This window comes from Bidens hawaiensis, unplaced genomic scaffold (assembly GCF_021521415.1).
Source record: "Bidens hawaiensis isolate Kalapana, Puna unplaced genomic scaffold, B.hawaiensis_p1.1 tig00023273_1, whole genome shotgun sequence".
In the NCBI taxonomy this organism is placed as follows: Eukaryota; Viridiplantae; Streptophyta; class Magnoliopsida; order Asterales; family Asteraceae; genus Bidens; species Bidens hawaiensis.
The window spans coordinates 310,149-334,368 of NW_027493653.1; the positions used below are offsets into that span (position 1 = coordinate 310,149).

Below are 24,220 nucleotides of genomic sequence, written 5' to 3' on the forward strand. Positions count from 1 at the left end.
TTTTGGAAACACTTTCAAGTAATTTGGTACTCGATAACTTGTTTTTATGCTACTTTAATATTTTGAGCGAGTAATATGATACTCGAAAAAATGTTCCATACTTAGAATTTTGGGATATATATATGTTGATATTTTAGACGTTTAATATATATTATAATGTGGTTTGTATATAATATGTGGCTTATACATAATTAAATATTTTTTAAAATAAGGTCGCCTTACGTTCAAAAAGCGTTCGCTTTTGTGCTTTTCCCCTCGGCTGAGTACCTCTTCGCTTTTGTTCGCCTCACGCTTTTTTAATCCAAGGTTGTTAATCAACACACTCATTTTTCTTTGATACTTCTAAGTGTTATAGTTGATTCTTTAGGCAACAAATTGTACTAGTGGAAAACTTTAGTATGTACCGGAAAAGTGTATTTATTTTCATGTGTAAGCCCTTAATTTTATGGGTCATGATATTCTATATTTATGATGTATTCAAGGATATCACTTAACCTTATAAATAGAATTTAAAAGGAATGCATGCTTCTTAAAAGTTATTTTGATTGTTTCAAATAAAGTAGATTAGTTTTAGAAAAAACTGAATCTATAATAACTCTAGTGATAACATTTATTTAAATGAGTTATTGATTATGATAAGAGACATTATGTTTAACTAATCCCATTTGTCATGACCAAATTTTTGATAAAATGATTGTTATCAAAAAGAGCAGTAGGTTTGTCATATCATGTCTTGAGGGATAATCAAAAACGAGAAGAGCTAAAAGCTATTGAAACTCTTTATATAGCAAAACTTATTTTGGTTTTTGAGATTAGAGTGGATGATTTGATGAGATATCAATTTATAGAAGAAAATTATAGTGAGTAATATTATAGGGTACTAAAGTAAGCCAGGCGATAATTATGATTATTAGATTAATGAAGGATCATTAATGTGTGGATCATTATATTTTATTGAAGATGAGATACATATATTATTAATATCAAACTAATAGACTATATAAAAATTCTACTTAAACAAAAAAGACATCACCTTTGAGCAGAAGTAAAATTTAATTTAACTATGTGTACAAAACAACTGTAACACATTACTTTTAGGCAGAAGTGATAAAATTATTTTAGTTATGCACAGGTTAGCTTTGCTGGATATAAATGTAGCACCTCATTTTTTGGCAGAAGTGAGACATTTAGATCATATTAGACAAAAACTAACAAAGCTTGCAGTTAGATTTGAATGATAGGGTAGATGTAGCACATCACCTTTAGGAAAAAGTAATACATCGAAAATTCATTCAAGTTAAACATTTTATGTTTTGTAAAATTTATGAGGCTTAAAGTGCTTAGAAAACATTGAATTAGTCCGGGAAAAGTTAGTTTACAGGAATTTCACCTTAGTTATCGGGAATTAAGATTTCTCGGGAAATTATAAGTTCTTGGGAATTATGAGTTCTCAAGAGTAGTTAGTTTTTGAGAATCTCACCTTAGTTCCCAAGAAGTTTGAAGTTCTCGGGAATATTGGATTTTCGGGAACTTAGTGTTTCCGGAAACCATGTGTTTCGGGATTTATTAGTTTCCGGCTTTTAAGTGTTTCTGGAATTTTAGTGGGTTCTCGGCTTTTAATAAGTTTTCAGGAAAAGTAGTTTCCGGAAACTATATATAAGTGGTTTTTAATTCCCGGAAACAAAGTTATAATATGTAAACCCTATTTTAACACCCATAATCTGTGAAAAGTTATGACCTGTAAATTTGTTAAGCGATAAGGTTTGGTTCAAAAGTTAAGGGATTGAAATTTATTTGTTTTGGGTTTTGAAGATTTGATTATATCCGAGATTTTTTATTTATTTGAAATATATCATATATTAATTTTAAGATTTCAAACAATCTTGGAGATAAAGTTTTAACCATTAATTAAGGAAAACACATTACGATCTAGATTCTAAACCAAAAATATGTATATATATATATATTTTTTAAATTATGATGAACACCAAGAATATCATCGAAAAAATAACTATTAAGTTTTAAATTTCTGGAATCGAAATCTTTAAGCATAGTTTAACATATTTTGAAAATATTACGATTTATTAATTATGAATTTTAGGGATTATAAATAGTTGCATAAACGGTTTTCATGATGAAATCAAGTTTGATGATAAATACCGAAAACTAATATATGGTTTATCAAGTTTTAGCCCATGTTTTCTGAATTAAGTTCCAGGATTTAGGGAAAACACAAAGAATTGATTAATCAGCATCGCTCTTATACCACATATTGATCAGTTCTTCATGTGATGATGGAAAAAGCATGTATAATATGATAAACCAAAGATAAAGTGTGTACTTGTTATAATATGGTGATTAGTAACCGAAGCAAAGAAGAACGTAGACGGTCTGATTGTCAGATTGGTCGAGTTCCCTTTTACAACGTATAATTAAGAATGGGGATTAGGGTTCTAGGGAGGAACCAATTTTGGTAGAGAGATGGCACACGAACATTGTGTGTGTGTATCCTTAGGTTATGATGTTAGGCTATTATCTCCCTTATATACACCTAACGGGAAACCCTTTATTAACTAGTAAGGGTAATATAGTCTATCAACAATTGCCAAATTAATATATAATAAACTATAATTTAATTATTTATTGGATAATAATGGATCATATTAATAACTACATAAAAATAAATTTATTTTTACATTAGGATGAAATTGAGTTGGAACTTAAATTATAACTCTCAGTTCATCCATGAACCTATTTTCTTCTCGAGAACACACAATATACACATTTGTTTTGAGTTATCTTTTCAGCGATACCACTATTCACTTAATTCCCACGGTTTTAAATTGTGTTTCTAGTGTCCACAAAGGTTGGCCACTAAAGTAGTTTAATGCTTACAATATACTTTTCAACCATACAACTATTCTTTTTTGTTGTTGGTTCTTCTTTCTAAGTGTAACATTTAAAATTTCGATGTACCACCACAACCACATTGCTAGATTCAGATAAGATCAACGGTGAAAGCCCAACCCCCTCATACCTACTAGTTTTCCCTGGCCTCAAACACTATCTGCTAGATTCTGCTTGTTAAACCATATATTATTGATTGATGAATGATGACCAATGACATGGATTAAAGATGATTTGAAATCATTTTGTACATTGTAAGAGATTATAAGATGGATCAAAGAACCAACATATGCAAATAAGGTTTGAAGAAGTTCAAGATCTTGTCAAGTTGCAACTTACAAGAATCCCTTATATTTTTTACGGTATCCAACTTATTCTCAAACACGAAACACAAAAAAGAAGAAAAAAAAGAAGAAAAAAAAAGAAGCAAAACCAAAACGTCAACCATTACATTATAGTAACTTCGACTAATCAACCATAGAGCTTGGATGGTAACCGCGGGGTCAAGATCACCTCCAACGGCTTCTTTTTAGGAATAGTCATTCCAGGGCTTTCGGTCATGTCCACCTGAAGACCTCCCGGTGAACTAATATCAAAAGAATGAACCAAACGAGCCAATGTCAAGTGAAGCACTTGGAGCCCAAAGTTGAACCCAGGGCATGAACGGCGACCTGTCCCAAAAGGCATGAGCACAAACTGTTGTCCTCTAAGGTCCACCTGCTCATGGTCTGAGCCGGCCATAAACCTCCTGGGCTGAAATGCAGATGGGTCACTCCAAACCGTCTCATCCCTTTGAAGCTTCCAAATGTTGACAATCAACTGAGTGCCGGCTTTAACGTTATACCCCGCGACAGTGCAGTCTTCCGCCGCCTCCCTTGGCCCTAGAAGTGGGCCCGCTGGATATAGGCGCAAGGTTTCTTTAATAACAGCTTGGAGAAATACTAGGTTTGTGATGTCGGATTCGTCAACTTGTCTATCTTTGCCTACGATGGTGTCTAGTTCATTTTGTAGTTTCTTTAGAGCCTCGGGATGATTTAAGAGTAGTGAAATCGCCCATGTTAGTGTTCCTGATGTTGTGTCACTGCCTCCTAGAATCAATGCCTATAGACAACATTTAGATGAAATGACAACTATATATCAACAGTTATCTTTATCAACTAGATATGCAAACGAGCCGAATTGGGGTGGACACGGGTTCGGCTTATTTATCTTAGCGAGCTGAAATGTTAACCTGAAGCTATATCATTTATATTTTGATTTTATTTTTTCTTATTTTTACTCATCTGGATATACTTAATAAAAACAAAACAAAAATACAAAAAATACTTTAAACATAACATAATTTATTAACGGAAAATCACGTGAATAGATTCTTAATCTTTTTTCTTTAATTAAATATATTGGCTTTTGGTCCTTTAAAAAGAGAGATACAAAACCAAACAGTCACAAAACGTAGATAAGCCTCACCGACTAATATTTAGCTGTCATATATAAAAAAAAAATTTAAAATACCAAAAAAAGAAATTATAAGTTATTTATATTAAAATTTAGGTTATAATTTATATATTAAAATCTGAGTTTTAATCTAACGAGCCAATGAGCGAGCTTATCTTGGCCCTAGCTCAGCTTGTTTAGAACCCCTGTCGTCGAATGAGCCAATTCGAGCGAGCTTTCTACAATCTATTTTCGAGCGAGCCTCAAGATCACAAACATATCTTTAATTCATAACGGAAATTCACAAACCCACAAATCCTATTTCTTAAATCTACAAACTAGTCATGGAGTCGAATAATACTATTATCGACACAGATATATAACTTACCAAACATGTAGACTTGATGCTAGTATCCGAATCATGCTCCATATTCGAGAGTTGCCCTTCCTCTTCAAGCGACAACATCACATCTATAAAATCCTTAACATTGTCTTTATCATGTTTTAAATCCAACTTCCTCTTTTGCCTATGCTCCTCAAGCCACCCACCAAGCACCAAATCCAAATCTTTAGCTGTCTTCTTCATCTCCTTCTCGTACCCATGCAAATCCAACCACCAAAGACACGGTATCGCATCCGACACAACAAATATACCAATCAACCGAAAGAATTCGCTAATCGCCTTCTGGCACTGCTCCGCCTCATCACCGCCACCTCCCGCCCCAAAATACCGCTTTCCAGCCACCATCATCACAACTATGTTCAACATCATGTGCTCCAGCCACTTATTCATCTCAACAAGCACTGGCCGCCCCGAGTTCTCCATCCACCGCCCGTACAACTCGTTTATCCCCGAATTAATCTCCGAACGCCGGACATCTTTAAACATCTCGAGCCGGCGGGTGGAGAGTAATTCAAGGGTGGCGATCTTCCTCATTTCACGCCAAAATGGGGTGTATGGGGCGAACCCGAAAACCGCATAGTTGTAGCCCATGTGTTTTACGGCTGCGGTTTTCGGGCGGGACGCGAGGGCTTTGTCGTTGATGGTGAAGCAGTCTTTGGCTACTTCCCAACTGCTGACGACGAATGCGCGACGGGTGCCTAGACGGATGTTAAAGGCGGGGCCGTATTTGTCGGCCATGGCGCCTAGCGTGCGGTGGAGAAGCTGATCGCCGCCCCCGAGGAGGTGGAGGTGGCCGATTATCGGCCATGCACCGCCGAGTTCCGGTGCTTCTCCGGCTGGAGATTTGGATTTTGGTCGGCTGGTGGTAATGACATAGAAGACAATTAATGATATTAGAGAAATGAACAACACAATGATTTCAAGTGAGTAATTCATTGTGTGGTGTGATTTGTGTTGTGGGTGGCAAAGTGTAACGTATGGCATTATATATACAGGAGCATTTGGATTCAGTGATAAATAATATTTATTATTCTCCTTTTTTAACATTTGGTGAGGATGATTAATAATAATATATTCATTTAATAAACCAATCAAGTAGAAGTAGTTAAAGAAATTCAATAACTTAAAAGCATCATCATCATCATCGTACTCAGTATATCCCACCAATAGCAGTGCTATGTTAGGGTCTGAGGAGGGTAAGATGTAGACAGCCTTACCTCTATCCCATAGAGATAGAGAAGCTAATTTAATGGCAATTTAAGCCTGAAGGAATGAAGCATGCCTTACACTAGTCACATTTTTCTTAAGGATTTGTTCGGTATAATTTTTGGGTTTCATGTGAGGGAGGCATTAAGTGGGATTCCTTATTAGATAAACAATAGTAATATGATTACATCATATTGTTATAATTAGCAAAAATGATTTTAGTTATATATAGTATTTACTATCTAAGGTGTAAATGAGTGACTTAGCTGTTGTTTGGTTTTTCAGATGTAAAATATCTACAGTTTATGAATCACATTTAAAAACATCTGTAGAAAAAAGGTGAACCAAACCTCTGTCGTCTACAAGGAAAAGATTGTTTGTTTTTTAACGTCTGCAAACTACTAAAATAAATTGGTGGTGGTGTGCAAACTGTGGTAGTGGGTGATGGTGGACAGTGACGTTGGACAGTGTTAGTGGTTGTGGTGGTGGTGATGGTTGTGGTAGAAAATTTTAGAAGTGGATGGGCCAAGTTTGTGGGTGTTAGTAGGTGGTGGTGTTTGACCTTCTATATATCTTAGAAAATTTTAGAAGTGGATGGGCCAAGTTTGCACCAAGAAGATTTCACGCAGACATTTTTTAGTGAAACGTCTTCGAAAAATCAAACATTCTACAGATGGAAATACCTGCGCGTGGTCTGTGCGTCGCAGAAAAAAGAGCTTTTGCAGACCTCTTTTTAGAAAAACAAACACCTTAATGGTGATGCATTCACCGTAGAAATGAAGACTACGCTATGGTACAAATTGAATTTCACTTAGGTCATACGCAATGAGGCATTATAGGAGTTGTCGAGTCGATAAAACCCCTACACCATTCACTTGGACGTTTTATCGTGAACGGGCATGAGCATTTCTACAATAATATCATATATGACTTGAAGTGTGATTGAAGGGTGTTAAAGGTAATTATCTATTACACATGTTTTTTGTTAAGAGTTATGAAAATGTGATGGAAAATGCCCTTTGCATGACATAAGCCATTACGCATGACCTTAATGCATAAGCTCAAGCCTAAGTTTTATAAGCCGACTTCTATTAAGCAGGCTCGCTTATTCTAATTACATAAACATATATTTTATATAATAAAGATATAACTTTGTAATAATTATATTAATACATATAATTTTCTAATAATTATATTTTACATATAAAGTTTTAATAAAAATAAATAATATATTATTACATTATCACATATAAACTTTATATTACATATAGTCATAATAATATACTTTAGTATAATAATTACAACCAAATAATATATAGTTTGTTATATATGAATAGTATAGTTTCAAACAGATATAAAGATAAAGATATTTATACACATGTGTATAATTATAAATTTTTATCCTTTAAACATAGTTAATATATTGATCGAGTCCTTAGAAAGTTTTAATTTCACTGTCTGTCATGTAAATGGAAAAGTGTCTCGTTTTTTGTCTTTTATACTAACGGATGCTAAGTTTTTCAGTTAAGTCTCTAGATTTCATGCACATGAGAGTATTTTATTCTTTTTTACCTCTTGAATGGCTATTGTGTAATGTAATTAAAGATTGTGGATAAGTTGGTAGGCAGTGGTGGTGATAGTTGGTGGTAGGCGCCGATCAACAATAGTTGAAGATGGTGGTGGCGGTGATGGTTGTCACATCCCCCCTGCCAAATGAGGAAACATCAGGGCGTGCGTAGATTGAAATCATGCACATGCTATTAAATGTAAAAACTCTTATTAAAATAAACCAACGCATTGTTCAAACCAAACATAATCCAAATAATAAACAAGACATGACACTTTATTTATTAAACTTCTAGGTCTGACTCATCCCCAAAGTGAAACTTCAAGAATCTTCATAACTTAATTTCCATCACCTTAAAAATATGCGAGAGTGTCAACTAAAAATAGTTGGTGAGAACATAGGTTTAAAACTTAAAATAGAAAAATAAGTTTTATGTTGACAACATTCCATATGTGTTAAGTTATTTTTTATACTTTTGTGATTATAACCAAACCTCTGACACATTTAGTGAGCCATCAAATCCACGATTAGACTATTATTTTAATGTTTTAACGAGCGTCGGATTCTGAACACACAGGCCTCTACCCAAGGCCTAAGTGGGAGGGTCGGGCTAATAGATCTATCATCATACTACCACGGGCTTAACAAGTTAATGGTTGTACATGCGATTAAGTATACACTTGTAATGATCACACACACTGAATATCATGAAATAAAGCTTAAATAAAATAGCATATAAAACAAATTGATTATGCATGTTTTCCAACCCAAAGTTTAAAACGTTTAAAGGGGCTATGAACTCACCTTGCTTGTTAGATGAACACGAACAAGAAGTTGTTGAACCGGTCTCGGGATGCCCTAGATTATGTTTGAGATTTATTTTTAGAAACCGAGTGGCGTGGACTAGATTTGTAAAATAACAAAGAAAGAAATTCGATCAAAGTTATGTTAGTTCTTGTGACATGTGACATGCTTTAGCCTAATAGGTTCCAACACTCTTATCGCCCCCTCCAGGAAAGTAACCAGGTCCAGTGTCTGATTGGATATATTCGCATTATTTTCCTTAGATTAAATAATCCTTTTGTCAAGGGTTTGAATCGCGGCGATGTCCCCCTTCCAGTTACTACATGTCCGCCACATTGAACTTAAACTTTGGTGAGATGAAAAATAAAAAATAAAAAACAATCGAAAAGACCACATCTTAAAAATATATAAAAAAAACGAGGTTTAACTTGAAATATTATATAGTTTTGGGTGTGATTTGACATTTATGAAACTATATGGTTTAAAGTGTAAATATTATAGTTTGGAATGCTTATTAACATTTGTGAAAGTATAAGGTTTAAGTGGAAATATTTAAGTTTAGGATATTTATTGATATTTATTAAATTTTAAGGACCAATTATGCAAATATTATAGTTTTTAGTTATGATAACATTATGAGTTTTTGAAGATCATAAGAATATTCATAATTATTCATGGAAAATTATACTTTTGATCCAAGATCTTGAAAAATAATTGTGGTTTCTTGAATTAACATGATCATCATAATCTTTTGAAGCAAAAAGTAAGGTTTTTATTAACAATTTATAATAATCATGATGAGGATATATAAACAATTGTGAAGATTAAAAAGAAAACTCAAGAACATAAGAACAAACTAAGAGAAACTCATAAGAACAAAATCAAAATCAAAGAAATATGAAAAACAAAAAAAAAACATGTAAACTTACTTGATTATGCCAGAGAAAATGAGATTTGGTATGAAAAATAATGAGAATGTGAGACTCTATATATAGGCCAAAAGTTGGTTTGAATGCGATTTAGATAGGGATAAAACTTGTTTAAAGATTAGGAGATAACCTTAATGATAATAATAATTATAATATCAAAAATAAAAACAATTCAACATATGGAGATTCAGAACACTTTTTTTTCAAATTAAATGAACTAGATAAACTTACTTGAGAAACAAGGTCAAGTAGAAAGTTCTAGAATGTTCTAGTGTTTTAAAGGAATATCTCATAGTATACTAACTAACTTTCAAAAGTATTCCATTTATGTCACTGATGCATATTTTCCCCAAATCGGGTCACTAAATCTTCAAATTAAGTCTCACCGATTTTTTTATGCATCAAGAAAGAAGTAGAGGATAAGATGTGTGGCCAGAATTTTCAATATATATAGTTAAAAATTTAAAAAAATGTTAATTATCTTAAAATTTAAAAATAAAAAATAAAATTCACGTCGCCACTCAGCGTCAACTTAAAAGAAAAGATAAAAAGATTTCCTATGTGAAACAAAAAAGACAAGGGCTAAAAAACATGCTAAAACCTTTAATTTAATAAAATATGAAAGTTGAGTGACTTAATTGGAACACTTTTTTAAGTTGAGTGATTTAATTGGAACAATTTTGAAAGTTGGTTACTATTATTATATGAAGTTGCCCCTTTTTTTTAATCATATGACTAATTTAAATACTTAGGATAAAATTAATAATAACAAAATATATTATTACATATTATAAAATATTAATCTATGCATTTCGGTTCAACATTAACGATTAAGCATGCTTATGATGAAATGAACATAGGATCGTATAATTACGCATATAAAGATCATGTTATTCAATAAATAACATGTAATTCAACACTAATAAATGCAGACGATGAAATAAATACGAGAACTTCATTAAATATGAGTGCAAAAGGCAAATGATTTATGCAAGAAATTTCATAGATGTTATAGTGGTAGATGGTGGTAAGCGGTTGTAGTGGTAGACGGTAGTGATGGTAGATGGTGGTAGACAGTGGTGGTGGAAACGATGGGTTGCAAGTGAGGTTGGATGGTGGCTAAAAATTAGGGTTTTAGTTTTGGGGAAGTTGGATTTCTTATTTTTGGCATAAATAGCCCTTGTAATTTTTGGAGTACACAATCTTTACCTATATTACACAAATAGCCCTTTAAGAGATAAAAAAGACTAAAATGATCTCATGTGCAGTGCACATATGACGACTTAACTGAAAATCTTAACATCCGTTAATATAAAGGACAAAAGGGGAGACACTCTGTCATTTAAAAGATAGAGTGAAATTGAACTATTTAAAGGCCCCGATTCATAAATTGGCTATATCTAAAAGACAAAAATAAAAAGGAATTTTGATTTATAATAACTAAAATGTTGATAATAGTGATTCAAACTCGAACTTGAGCCTCAAATTAGTTAACAAACGAGATGGAGCTTGAAAATATACTTAGAAGTCAAATTTGATCTCCGCGTTTTGGACCTATTTATGCGTAGTAACTCGGAATAATCAAGTTTTCTTTATAGGGTGTAAGTTTTACATGCAAAACAGCTCAATTTTAAATAATTTACAAGTCTAAAGATTATAAAATGTTGGGTCTTTTTATAATGTTTTGAATTACAAATAAAAAATTATGTTCAGATTACTTTTTCATCCCGAAATCCAAATAAATAGAGGTGTAAAGTCAAAGTATATCTTGGTGATTCAAAAACATATTTTGGTGAAATCGTTTTGATCCCATTCGCCAATTTGAAATTGGATTGAGAATATATTCTATTGAAACATGTTAAGCCGAACTCATATCAAATATCAATCCCAGGATAAAAATTTCACAGGGTTGGAAGATGGTCGGTGTCAAAATTTCAAAGAGGTCGATCATGATTTTAGCGCGCGCGCGCACACACACACATATATATATATACACTAGACGGATGTCCGCGCGATGCAGCGGGAAACATAGACTTGGTAATCACGTAACAAGTTTATGGGTGTTCATTGTCTGGTTTGAAACCGTAAAACTGTTCAAATCGACCATTGGTTTTGTTTCACGGTTGAATTTTTTCATTAACTTTTGGCCGGTCATTTTCAATCTTCAAAGTTTTGGTTTCAATTTTCGACGACGATAACCCGTTACTAACTGTTTGACCCACGGTTTAGTTTAAAAACCATCAAAACTAGACCGCAAACGCCCTTAAATAAAATGCTATTTTTTTAACTGAAAAAAAAATATAACAATATCATACTCAAATTAAAGAAGAAAATATGCTCGTGTTTTTGGTGTAATTTTTTTTAAAAAATTTTAACGTATGAAAAGGTTATTAACGCTTAAAAATAATGGGGAAAGTTGGGTTAAAGTGAAAATAAAAATCACATATTAGTGAAAGATCAAGGATCATAGTTGTAACTGTTTTTAAAATTTACAAAAGTTAGGCAAAGTGAAGGGGCCAATGTTGTAAACTATTGTTTAGTAACCTTATATGCGTTTTTATTGGACAAGTTTGCCTTATCCTATATGCATTGAAGGTTGTACCATTTGTAACATACTAACATATATTGTAAATCTCTTAAAACCAAGGTGTCTTAATTTGCCCTCCTCTCATACATTATATACTAGGTTAGGTACCTGTGTATACACGGGTTCAACATCTAAAGTTGTATAATTATAACTTTATAAATAAAATAATAGCAAATAAATTCACGTATTGAGTTAAAATAAGAACAAATTAAATTACAGTTTTAATTCACGAACGTTGTGTATCGCATTATAGACAGGAAATTATAGGTAGGAAATAGATAATTAGACAGTTCCGGACAGGATATTGAGGAGTGAGGGAGCCTAGTTAGTTAACACATGACAAGTAAAACATTTATTTATCAAGTAAAACATCATATTATGGCAAAGTTTGGACCATTTAGAGTAAACGGCTTATAGTCACCTCTAAGAAAAAAAATGTGATCATATATTTAATGTGTAAAAAACTATGAAGACATTTATGATTCATAAAAAAAGTTTCTAATCTGATGTTGATGTAGGAACATTTAAAATTAAAAGTTGACTGAAGATTTTGGTAGGGTTAAATCGCAGGAACATTTATGACCCGTTTACTAAAAAAATAGTAATTTTTGACTATTTTACCGATGCAAAAAACTTTATTATGGCTCTTTACTAATGACATAGTAAGAAGCGAATTTCCAAAACAACTATCATCTCTACTTCAAATTCGTTTTGGTGGGTATTTTAGTATCATTTGCATTGCCCGAATAACCAAGATATAAGAATAAAAAATGATTGGGCTCGAAAAGATAAGATTTATTTATATTAATAACAAAAATAAGCGAACAACTAATCCTACAATCGGTGATACAATAGAGTTAGCACACATATTTGCATATGTTTATACAACTGAATTATAATATTTCAAGTACAACTTACTTTCTATAATTAATTTGGTCCTGATTCCTAAAACTTCAGAACATAGGAGTCACAACAACTAACACAATTTTTAATATCAAATTATATAGCTTAAAATATCAACAACTTCAAGTTTACAAAAGATAAAAAGATGGACAAACACCTATTAAGCCAACCCAAACCGTTTGACACACATCAAAGAAAAAAAGACACCCATGATATGGAGTCTCTTTTACTCCTTAGGAGATCCATTCTCCTATTGTAAACCCTGACCAAAAATAAATTTGTAACTTACAACAAAATCAAATCAACCCACAACTAAAAAATATAAACTAAACAACTTTTGTTAGAAAATAGGTAAATTTATTGATGTAAGAATCATCTGATGAATCAGGGACACTAACAATGCATGAATCGATTTGAGTTGGTAGTTGATTGTTTGAGGTACCAATGGCTCCAACCATCATATTTATATACACATATGGAGAGATGGATACGAACCAAAGATATTATAATCAGGTTGTTTGCTAAGATGCCTCTTTTCCCAAACCATCACGTCATCCTTCCTGACAAATTATCAATACAATGCATAACAAAAAGAATGGTATGTGGACTTACTTATGAACTTTAGGGTTCCCATGCATCCTAGTCATTTGCCATGTTAAACCTCAAGTGCTAGGATCCAAACCAGGGCACCGGGCTAAGATATATCTAATTGATGCTTCCACACAAGTTTAACACTGCATTTTGAAGTTTACTTCCAAACACAAATAACGTAAATCATGAATTTGAGCTTTTAAACCTAAATCTTATTTTGTATTAAACACCAAACTACATTAATCAACAAAACAAATGGGCAACACTTAAATAAATACCTGGTTTCTTAAGTGCCTATGATTTTGTGAATGCAATAGCAAATATCAACATCATCTGCAACCCAAACATATGTGATTATCATTAAAGATTTATAATAACCAGTTGATTACACATCTTTTTCATTTCCAGTCTTCAGTATTTGTTAGATTCTAATTTAGGGCTTGCAACCATAACAATTACCTGGTTATAATGCACTATGTTAGAATATATTCATAAGTTAACATCAAGCAAAACCATGAAGAACAAAAAAAATAAAATAAAAAATAACAGTTAGTTAAATTCAAATAAGCATGCCATAAATTTAGTAGAAAATTTAAAATTTTCAAAGTTCAAATTTAAAAAATCAATAAAATACAAAGTAAAAAAAAAAAAAACATGTTACCATGCAATGCCTTCATTAGATAACACGTCATAAATCAGTAGTCTACATATTAGTAAGAATCAGAAATTCAACTCGAAACGAACAACAAAACCCGATATGAATTTTAAAATTTTACCCAATCAATTAGGCATTTCCATCTATACATGCTATAAAACACTGAAATTTGAAATAAAACACTATAAAAAAAATGAAGAAAATGATGTGATACCCTATGGAACGGAGGGGCAAAATGCAGAAAAGGGAAAGAAACGTTGACTGAACACTTTTAGTAAAATACTTGCTAGAGCAACAGACTGGAACATAAATCATGTACCTGGATTTTGGCAAGAGTCAGAAGAGGCAATCAAAACCCTAATACTTAATTAACCTTTGAATTAGTAGGATTACAGATAGCAAATTATTAAAATTAAAAAGAAGAATGCATTAGGCACAAACTTACAGTGATTGAAGATTAAGCAGTGAGAAGATTGAGCGGGGGGTGGGACAATCTCAAATCGATTTGCCATTGAAGATTAATAGAGAAGGACTGTACATCGACGTGAAGAAAGCCTATTAGCAAATCAAAATCTGAAAAGAGTAACAAGATTACTGTTTCAAGTGATAGATTGCGGTGAGAATGGACAGCCGACATGAGAGTCAGAACGAAGTAGAAGACGGTGATTAGGGTTTCTAGCCGAGGAGTGGGTCGGGTTGAGGAGTTCGGGTCTTAAAATCCAAGAATTCTAGGCGGGATATTGAGGAGGGAGGATGGTCATTTTACATGCGGCAAATAAAACTTTTATTTATTAAATAGTATATATATATGGATTGGTTCTAGTGAAAACTCTTTTTAAAGAGAAAATTTAAAAATTTCTAAAACACTATTTTTAACTTTTAAAAAAAAAAAATTTTGAAGTTTCTTTTTTTTCCATTATTCCTATATGTTGTTATTGGTTAAAAAAAAAACTTGTCGGTGACCTCGTTTGTATAGTGCGCATGTGTAATAGTGTGCATTGCATATATGCAAAAGTGTTTGTATTGCATAGAATACAACACTATTACACATATTTGATACACACTATTGTATATATGCAATATAAGACTAATACACACATCGAATACACATTAGTACGTATGTGTAATACAACATTAACGCACATGTGCACCACATCGACTTTTATTTTATTATTATTTTTTTCCATATAATACAACACTACTACACATATAAAATACACAAATATTGAATATATGCAATAAAACACTATTAAACTCAAAAATACACAGTAATACACATGTGTATACAACGGTATCACACAGTAATACGTATGTGCATTACATGGGTTTTTTTTATTTTATTTATTTTTATTTTTTTATATTTTTCGAGTGAAATATAAGAAAATATAAGAATAATGGCTAAAACAGAATTTTGAAAATATTTTTTTATTTTTAATTAAAAATAATTCTTTGTGAGTTTTTAGGAGTTTTTTAGTTTTCTCTCTAAAGATAAGTTTTCTCTTGATCCTCTCCCTATATATATATATATATATATAGAGAGAGAGAGAGAGATAAGGGATCTTTTGAGAACCATGTTTAGTTTTAAGACCACCCCCATTGGTGAAATGATTTGGGTTGAAACACTATTTGAAAAATAAACAAATTATAAAATTCATCAAATATGGCCAAACCGGTTTGCTCTCACAACCTAGTTTGCCAACTTCCATGATGGTCACATGTCATTCATGTATTGGTTCACATTTTAATTTATTTTTCCTTTTCTTTTCATACTAATTAATTTTAACAAAAATTATTTTTCCTTAATAACTTTTAAATAAGTTTTAAAAAAATCTAAAAACACAGTATTGTTTATTTTTTTTTTTGTGAACACACAGGTGTAAATTTTATTAAAAAACATAAGATTACACAAAAAATATATTTTTATAATAAGTTAAATATTAACCATTACTGATATACATTATCCGACACTTGTCAACTCCGTATTGGTTCATAAGATTTTTCGGATAAAACTTATTCTCTAAACAATCTAACATTATCTGATTAAATATTTTTAAATTAAATATATATTGGTTATTTTTAAATAAAAAATTATTTTTATATTTATGAACACTTTTAATAAAAAAACAACAATTATTAATAAAATAACAATTATAAATTATATTTATTTAATAAAAAATATTGAAGTTGGGTTGTTAATGAGTGTGAAAAGTTTGGGTTTGGTTGGGTTGGGTATGTGGAAGATAGAGAAATTAATTTTATAAGAAAGTTTCGGTTGAGGTGGTTTGTGAATGGGAATGGTTAAGAACTTAAGAACTCCATTTTAGGTTACACATTAATTAAATGGATTGGAATACCTGGTTGAGATTAAATCTAGCAAAAAAAGTCAAAGTATGAGAGAGAATAAAGATATAAGTGGTTACACTAATTTTTACGTCTGTTATAAAAATGTAAAAAGTCGACTCGGTGCGTAAAAAATTCTATAATTTTTTTAAGTGTATGTAACCTACATATATTACGCATGTGTAAAAAAAATTCTAAAAAAAAAATTGTTACACTGAATTCTTTCGAGTTCTTAAAATTCTAAGTGGTTCTCATTTGAAATCTCCCCTGTATATATACATGGGAGAGGGTTATCCTAGAAACAAGTAGGAAAAAATCATAGCTATTGGATCATGTTAATCAATGGTTGAAATTTAAAATTACCAACCCGACGTAGTTTCCTAGAATTGCTCTTTCACCATTATAACTAACATAGTTTCCTAGAATTGTTCTTTCACAATAGGTTGTAACGCCATATGTCAAAAATCTATTGATTCTTACCATTCCTAAGAACCTCTTTATTTTCATTTGAACTATTTTCCATATATATACATATGTATGTATATAGGGGAGAGATATTTTGAGAATCTTGTTGAGTTTTAAAAGCTTAAAAACTTCATTCTTGACCACACATTTAATTAAATAGATTAGATTATGTGGTTGAGATTAAATGTGATTAAAAAATTAAAGTAAGAGAGAGAATAAAGATGTACAGTGATTACACTAATTTAAACGTCCGTAAACCTATGTAATAAGTCGACTTGGTGCGTAAAAAATTGTGTAATTTTTTTACGTATATGCAATATTACGTATGTGCAAAAAAATTCAAAAAAAAATTGTTACGTTGAGTTCTTTCGAGTTCATAAAACTCAGAGTGGTTCTCAAAAGAAATCTCCCATATGTATGTATGTATGTATATGTAGGGGAGGGTAATTTGAGAACCTTATTGAGTTTTAAGGATTTAAGAACTCCATTCTTGACCACACATTTAATTAAATAGATTAGATTATGTGGTTAAGATTAAATGTGATTAAAAAATTAAAATAGGCGAGAATAAAGATGTACAGTGATTACACTAATTTAAACGTCCGTTACACTTATGTAATAAGTCGACTCGGTGCGTAAAAAATTCTGTAATTTTTTTACGTACATGTAACCTACATATATTACGTATATGTAAAAAAATCAAAAAAGAAATTGTTACGTTAAGTTCTTTCGAGTTCTTAAAACTCAAAGTGGTTCTCAAAAGAAATCTCCCATATATATATATATATATTTAGAAAAAAAATTTCACACGGTTCAGCCGACACCTACACCTTACGCCAGTAGGCCTGTCACTTTTACCCGTAACCCGAAACCCAACCCGAGAAAACCCGTACCCGAACCCGAACTAACTTGACCCAAAAAACCCGAACCCGAGAAAAGACTAACCCGAACCCGTACCGAAGTAATTCGAGTTCTTGGGTATGATTTATAGGTTTCGGGTTAACCCGAAAAACTTGAATAAACATTTAGTTTTGAAATTAAATATATTTTTAGGTAAAATAGGCTAAGTCTTAGCAACTAAAGTTATCAGAATCCAACCTAATCGACTGTTGTCATTCTAACTATTATGGGTCGATTGTTATTGTTAATTTATATTTTTCATTTATTACTAAAAGCAACCATAATCGAACAACCAAATCCACGCCCGACTGAAGACGATTATGGTTCGAGTTGGTTTTACTCTTCTTTTGAATTGTTTTTATCAATTTATGTTGGTTTATTATTTGATTATTTGCGTTACGGGCAAAGAAGAATACGTTATTTTAATTTGGAAAATTGGAAGTAAATAATCTCACCTTTTATGTATTGGCCAATAATAATCTCATCTTTAAAAATCACTAGCAATGGTCCCACCTTTTAACTATTTTTGTCTTACCGGTCATCCGTTAAAAAATACTTAACGTCGTTATGTTTTTCCCCTAGTTCTCAAACCGATGTTTTAGGGCTTTTGATCGGAAGAACGATATGAGTCGACTGATGTAAAACTTATTTCGAAACGGTGATTCAAATGGCCTGATTTTTGTTAATTGGAAATTCAAGCACCCGAATTGAAACATTGTTTCGTCGTTTGGATCACCATTTCGAGATAAGTTTTACATCGGTCGACTCGTATCGTTCTTCAGATCAAAAGCCCTAAAACATCGGTTTGAAATTAGCGAAAAAACATAACGACGTTAAGTATTTTTTAACGGAGGACCGGTAAGACAAAAATAGTTAAAAGGTGAGACCATTGCTAGTGAATTTTAAAGGTGGGATTATTATCGACCAATATACAAAAGGTGTGATTATTTATTTCCAATTTTCCTTTTAATTTTAGCATTGCAGTTTTTTATTATTTTTATGTTTTTGGTTTTGTTTTCTTTTCTTTTCTCGGATACTCGAAACCCGATTAACCCAACCCAAAAAAACCTAACCCGAATTACCCATACCCAAAAAACCCGTGAGAGATTTAGGTTGGGTTTAGGATCAAGATTTAAACTGTTGAAACTCGAACAACCCGACCCGAAAATCCCGAAACTCGAAAAACAAACACGAAGAACACACCTATACGCCAATGTTTCAAACCGAACCAAATTATTATTTTCTTTAAAACCCGGTTTCCAGTCTAACACTGATACGGATTCCCCATGATGCACAACTATTAGCTCCACGTTCTCTAGTCAATCCCATGATTATTTGCATTAGTTGGTTATTTCCTTTATTTGAGGTATTTCAATTCCTAGAAGTATTAGTGGGTGGTTATACCACTAAACCTATCTTCCTTATTTCATGCATTATTTACGTATTGTAAGCCTATAAAAGGCATGTTTGGTTTTTAATGGAGAACATGAAAAATTTGATTAAAACAAGTCTCTTTACATTTAGTGTTATTTTATTTTAGAAGGAGATTAGCCAATCTCGAACTTGGCCTCTATCATTTGGTGCTTTCATTCCTCGAATCATGCCTCCCCGCAAAGATACCACATCCACCGACGATCCTCTGTAGGCTCTTCTCGAAAGGTTTGACCAGTTCCTTTCAACTAATGCCCAAATCACAACCCAATCTTTTGCTCAAGCCAAAGCTCAGTTAGAAGCCCTGCAGGCTGCCATGAACCAGCAATTGGAAATCTCTAATAAGCTCCTAACTGCCTTTGTTAAGGACAAGGGCGCATCATCTTCTTCCAGATTCGATTCTTCGTCCTACAACCCACCACTACCTCCACCACCGCCACCCCGTTACCGTGCGCCACCACCACCAGCACCCGGTAACAACCAGCCCCGCCCTCCTAAAGTTCCGCTTCCTACCTTTATTGGGTCTAACCCGTTAGATTGGCTCTTTCAAGCCGACAACTACTTCACCTACTACAACATTTCGATGAACCAACGTCTCTCCATTGCTGTTTTCTACTTCACTGGAGAAGCACTTAAGTTGGCACAAGCACTTGGCGGCCAACGACTTTTGGGAACGTGGACGGAATTTTCCTGTGCATTGGAACTCTGTTTCGGACCTTCAACTTACGAGAACCATGCCACTCTTTTTAAGCTCGTTCAAACGTCCACTGTGAAGGCATACAAAACCGAGTTTGAGAGGATTAGCAATCGTGTTAGCAGGTTATCTCAAGAGGCCTTAAAAATTGCTTTGTTTCTGGTCTTACACATGACATTCAAACTGAGATGGCTATCCTTAAGTCTATTACCCTTCCACAATCGTATGGGCTTGCTTCTTTGATCGACAACAAACTTAATGCCGGCATTGCTCCAAACATGGTACCAAGTTCCACTCAAACTCCTGCGCAAACCGCTTCCCCGTCCCTAAAGCGCCTAACTCAAGTCAAAATGCAAGCCAAGAAAGCCGCCGACATTTGTTTCCATTGTGACGAAAAGTTTAACCTCGGCCACCATTGCAAAACCCGAGTTCTTATTGTTTGAACTGGCACCCGAACCGCGATGGGCTGCCTTGGCTGCACCAGTTGTGGGTCGTGAGGACACGACCTGTTTTAATGAGGCGGGTATTGATGCGGATTCGCACATGATGCATAACTATTAGCTCCATGTTCTCTAGTCAGTCTCATGTTTATTTGCATTAGTTGGTTATTTCCTTTATTTTAGTTATTTCAATTCCTAGAAGTATTAGTGAGTTGTTATACATCTAAACCTATCTTCCTTATTTCATGCAGCGTTTACGAGTCTTTTTACATTTAGTGTTATTTTATTTTAGGAGATTAGCCAATCTCAAACTTGGCCTCTATCAGAAACAGTTCGGCAAATCCGATTTTGACTTTCCTTTCCTTAAGGCGACGTTGTAACTTACTAAATAGCTAACTTAACTGATTTGCTGATAGATATAGATGAGATTGATTCATTTTAAGTTTGTGTTTTTAAATGTTGTTTATGATATAACTGCAGATCTGAGTATGATACACTTGGCACTTCTGTCAAAACTGCTGTTGTTTATCTTGTGACAGCATTGGTGAAGGTATGATATCCTGTGTTTGATTTCATTAGATTGTTAATTACTCTGAATTTATCGTCACAACTTATATTAAGTATCTGCTTTATTTCTCTGTACACTGATTAATGTAATCTGTGTTGAATATTTGATTATTTGGACAGCTGGTTTGCTTAGCTACATTTCTAAAGGTGTCTGAATCTGATATATTCGATCCATCTCAGGTAAAAACATTTATTTACCTTTTGTGTTATTTTAATTATTTAGTAATGGTGTTAAATCTGTCACTATGTTAGTTAAATTCAGCAGGTACAAAACAGTTTTTTCACTTATTATCAGGCTATCAGCTAGTGTTCATTAATCTTCCAACATTTATCAAGTAATTTGATTGAACAAACAAAGAAAACTATGTCAAGGACGTTTTTGTCGTTTTATGACACGTATTTTGTTTAATCTTTGTTATAATTTTTAGGAAAATTGGATATCAATAATCCAAATTATTAACTATTGGCCAATATTAATCCCAACTAATAATGTAACCAGTGACAATCCCAACTTTCAAGTTTTTTACCAACAACAAACCCATACTAACAAATTGTTAACTCCGTTAAATTCTGATGACATGGCATATGATGTGGCAATTACAAGACAATGACGGATTTAAAGTAAATATATAATAATACTAAAATAGAGTGGGACCCACCACTTCATCTTCTCCAAAAATAGCTTCATCCCTGTACCACTTTCTGCCGCCTTAGAACCATCACCGTCGGCCATCATAGAACCACCGCCAACCACCAACGTCGGGTACCATTGAACCCCCGCCGGCCTGTCCCCGTCTTGTTCATCCTCCAGCCGCATCTACAAATCCGGCACGCCTCCACCTCCGGAAATCCGGCTGTCTCCAGCCGCACTACCACACCCAACTTCATCTCCACTGTAACAGACTTTAGAAACCTTCCGTCACCGTCGCTTGAAACTCACCGTCTCTCACACGCTTGTCTCCATAACATAGATCTAAAACATCCCACATCTGAAAGAATTGAAGATCTAAAAGCCACAGGTCTGAATCGTTTCTCCGATGGCCGGAATTGTCGAATGCAAATCTGAAACCACCAAGCAACTCTGTTTTTTCGACTTGCTTGAGATCTCGACCAACCCAACTCCGTCAAGTTTGCTATTTTTGAAAAAATATGTTTTAATTTTGAAACCCGGATGAATTTAGAAGTGGTTCTGTGGTAGGCAACGTTGGTGCTGGCGGTGGTTCTGTGGTGGCAGGCGGTTGTTTTGTGGTGGTAGAAGGTGGTGTTCCAATGTAATAGAAAAAGAAGGAAGATGAAGTGGTGGGTGGTGGCTCTATTTTAGTATTATTATATATTTATTTTAAATCCAAGTTATTGTCATGTAATTGCCACATCATATGCCACGTCATCATAGTTTAACGGAGTAAACAATTTGTTAGTCTGGGTTTGTTGTTGGTAACAAACTTGAAAGTTGGGATTGTCACTAGTTATATTGTTAGTTGGGATTAATATTGGCCAATAGTTAATAGTTTGGATTATTGATGTCCAATTTTCCTAATTTTTATGACAAATACAAGTCACAAAAGTTTCGTCGTATTTTGGTTATTAATGCAATATAATTAGTTTAAACACGCTGCTTATCTTATATATTTTTTTTCTTTTTTAATGATTAGGAACTGCTGAAAGCTTTGATTGGTTTCATAGATGTTGCGGGGCTTTACTTTGCCCTAACTCACAGAAACATCTCTCAAAATCATAAATTCCAGGCAGTTGGGCTTGGTGAGTGACTAATAACTTATAAGCTCTTATCATTTTTTATGAAAATGGATTTTAATTTTTATAACTATTAATTAGCACATACTTGCAGGGTGGGCGTTTGCTGATTCTGTTTTGCATAGGTTAGCACCCCTTTGGGTGGGTGCTAGAGGACTTGAATTTACTTGGGATTACGTTCTACAAGGCCTTGAAGCAAATGCAAATCTGGTATGTTGAGTTTTTTTTCTGAATTTAAGCTAGTTTATAAATTTATAATCCGTAATTGATGTTGGGATAAATAAGTTTTAAAGTTCAAACATGGCAACGGTACAAGTGTTGGCCAAAACTTGGTTCAATTATAGTATACACACATTGTACTAAACCACTTCCAAACATTAACAAATCTCACAAAAAAGTTAGTTACATCATATAGTATATACCGAGGGTACAAGTGTTGGCCAAAACTTGGTTCAATTATAGTATACACACATTTTGCTAAACCACTTCCAAACATTAACAAATCTCACAAAAAGTTAGTTACATCATATAATACCATATCTATATACTGAAGATTATATTACACTGCCTTGTTAAGCTAAAATTTGACTTTTGGTCCCACTTTTGAGAAATTACGTGTTTAGTCCCAAATGTTTGCGCACTCGTCATGGGTTTAGATGTCTATCTTTGGTGTTAAGTTTTCTTAGTCCCAAAATCAGCCTCTTGATGAATTAAATGGCTTTAATCACCTTTTGATCGTCTTCCATACAGATTGAGGTCAAAACATATATGCAGGACACAGTTATGTAAGAAAGGGAACACAATCGATCACGCTTTGTAGCTTCTATTTGATTTGGAAAGCTTGCCTGTTTTCCAAATCAAAACTATCCAACAACTCAACAAGTTCTAATAATTGAATGTTATGTGTCTAAGCCATATAAGCATCATTAGTTCAAGAATTTATACATGGAATTTACAAACCTACTAATCTTCTGAATTGGAAAGGAAGAGGGTAATGAAATCGATTACAGATGTTACATATATACACTTTCGCCTTAATTTAGGAGTTATGGTTCAGTTTTGCTTATAGTTAAGAAACCTTTGCCAACACATTATAACATGTATAATTGTTATATGTCATAATGTGAAATAGAATATTCCCAAAATAATATATCTGGGATTCTACAGTTGTATTGCATCTGTTAGATTCTCATTAAATTGTATTAGTTTTCAACTTCAAATAGCAAATGCAGTAAAGATGCATTCAAGCTCCCCTTAGAATTTAGAAATGAGTGAAATTTGTTGGTTTTTTTCTAAGATCTACTAAATTCATTTCACACTGTTATTGCATGCTGGGCAGATGTTAGTTTATGCAGGAATATGTTCTTATGAAATGGAAGTTAAAATTTGGATTTGAAGATGTTTAAATTGGATTTTAAATAAAATAAAACTCTCAAACGTAATGTTAAGTTTCTACACTTTTCATTTTAGAACAATTTCTTTCCCTAAGTGGACTATTTAAAACTCGGGTACACACGCATAATATACTTGTGTGTGTGGGTGTGTGTATAATGTTATAGTACCATTTCTACAGCATATCAAAAAGTGTGAATAATGTACTTTTGACACTTTTTACCAAAAATCATCCCTCATTATGTGTGTGTAT

The 24,220-nt window shown here is 33.0% G+C and overlaps 1 protein-coding gene across 1 annotated transcript; it reads right to left on the reverse strand.

Moving 5' to 3' along the window:
• Window positions 1-3,378: 3,378 nt before the first annotated feature.
• On the reverse strand, window positions 3,379-5,730 carry LOC143567253 (xanthotoxin 5-hydroxylase CYP82C4-like). The gene is made up of 2 exons (XM_077053717.1): window positions 4,730-5,730; window positions 3,379-4,008 (listed from the first exon to the last, which is right to left on the reverse strand). Exons 1-2 carry the CDS (start codon window positions 5,726-5,728, stop codon window positions 3,379-3,381), a joined length of 1,629 nt encoding a protein of 542 aa, XP_076909832.1. The 5' UTR covers window positions 5,729-5,730.
• Window positions 5,731-24,220: the final 18,490 nt, after the last annotated feature.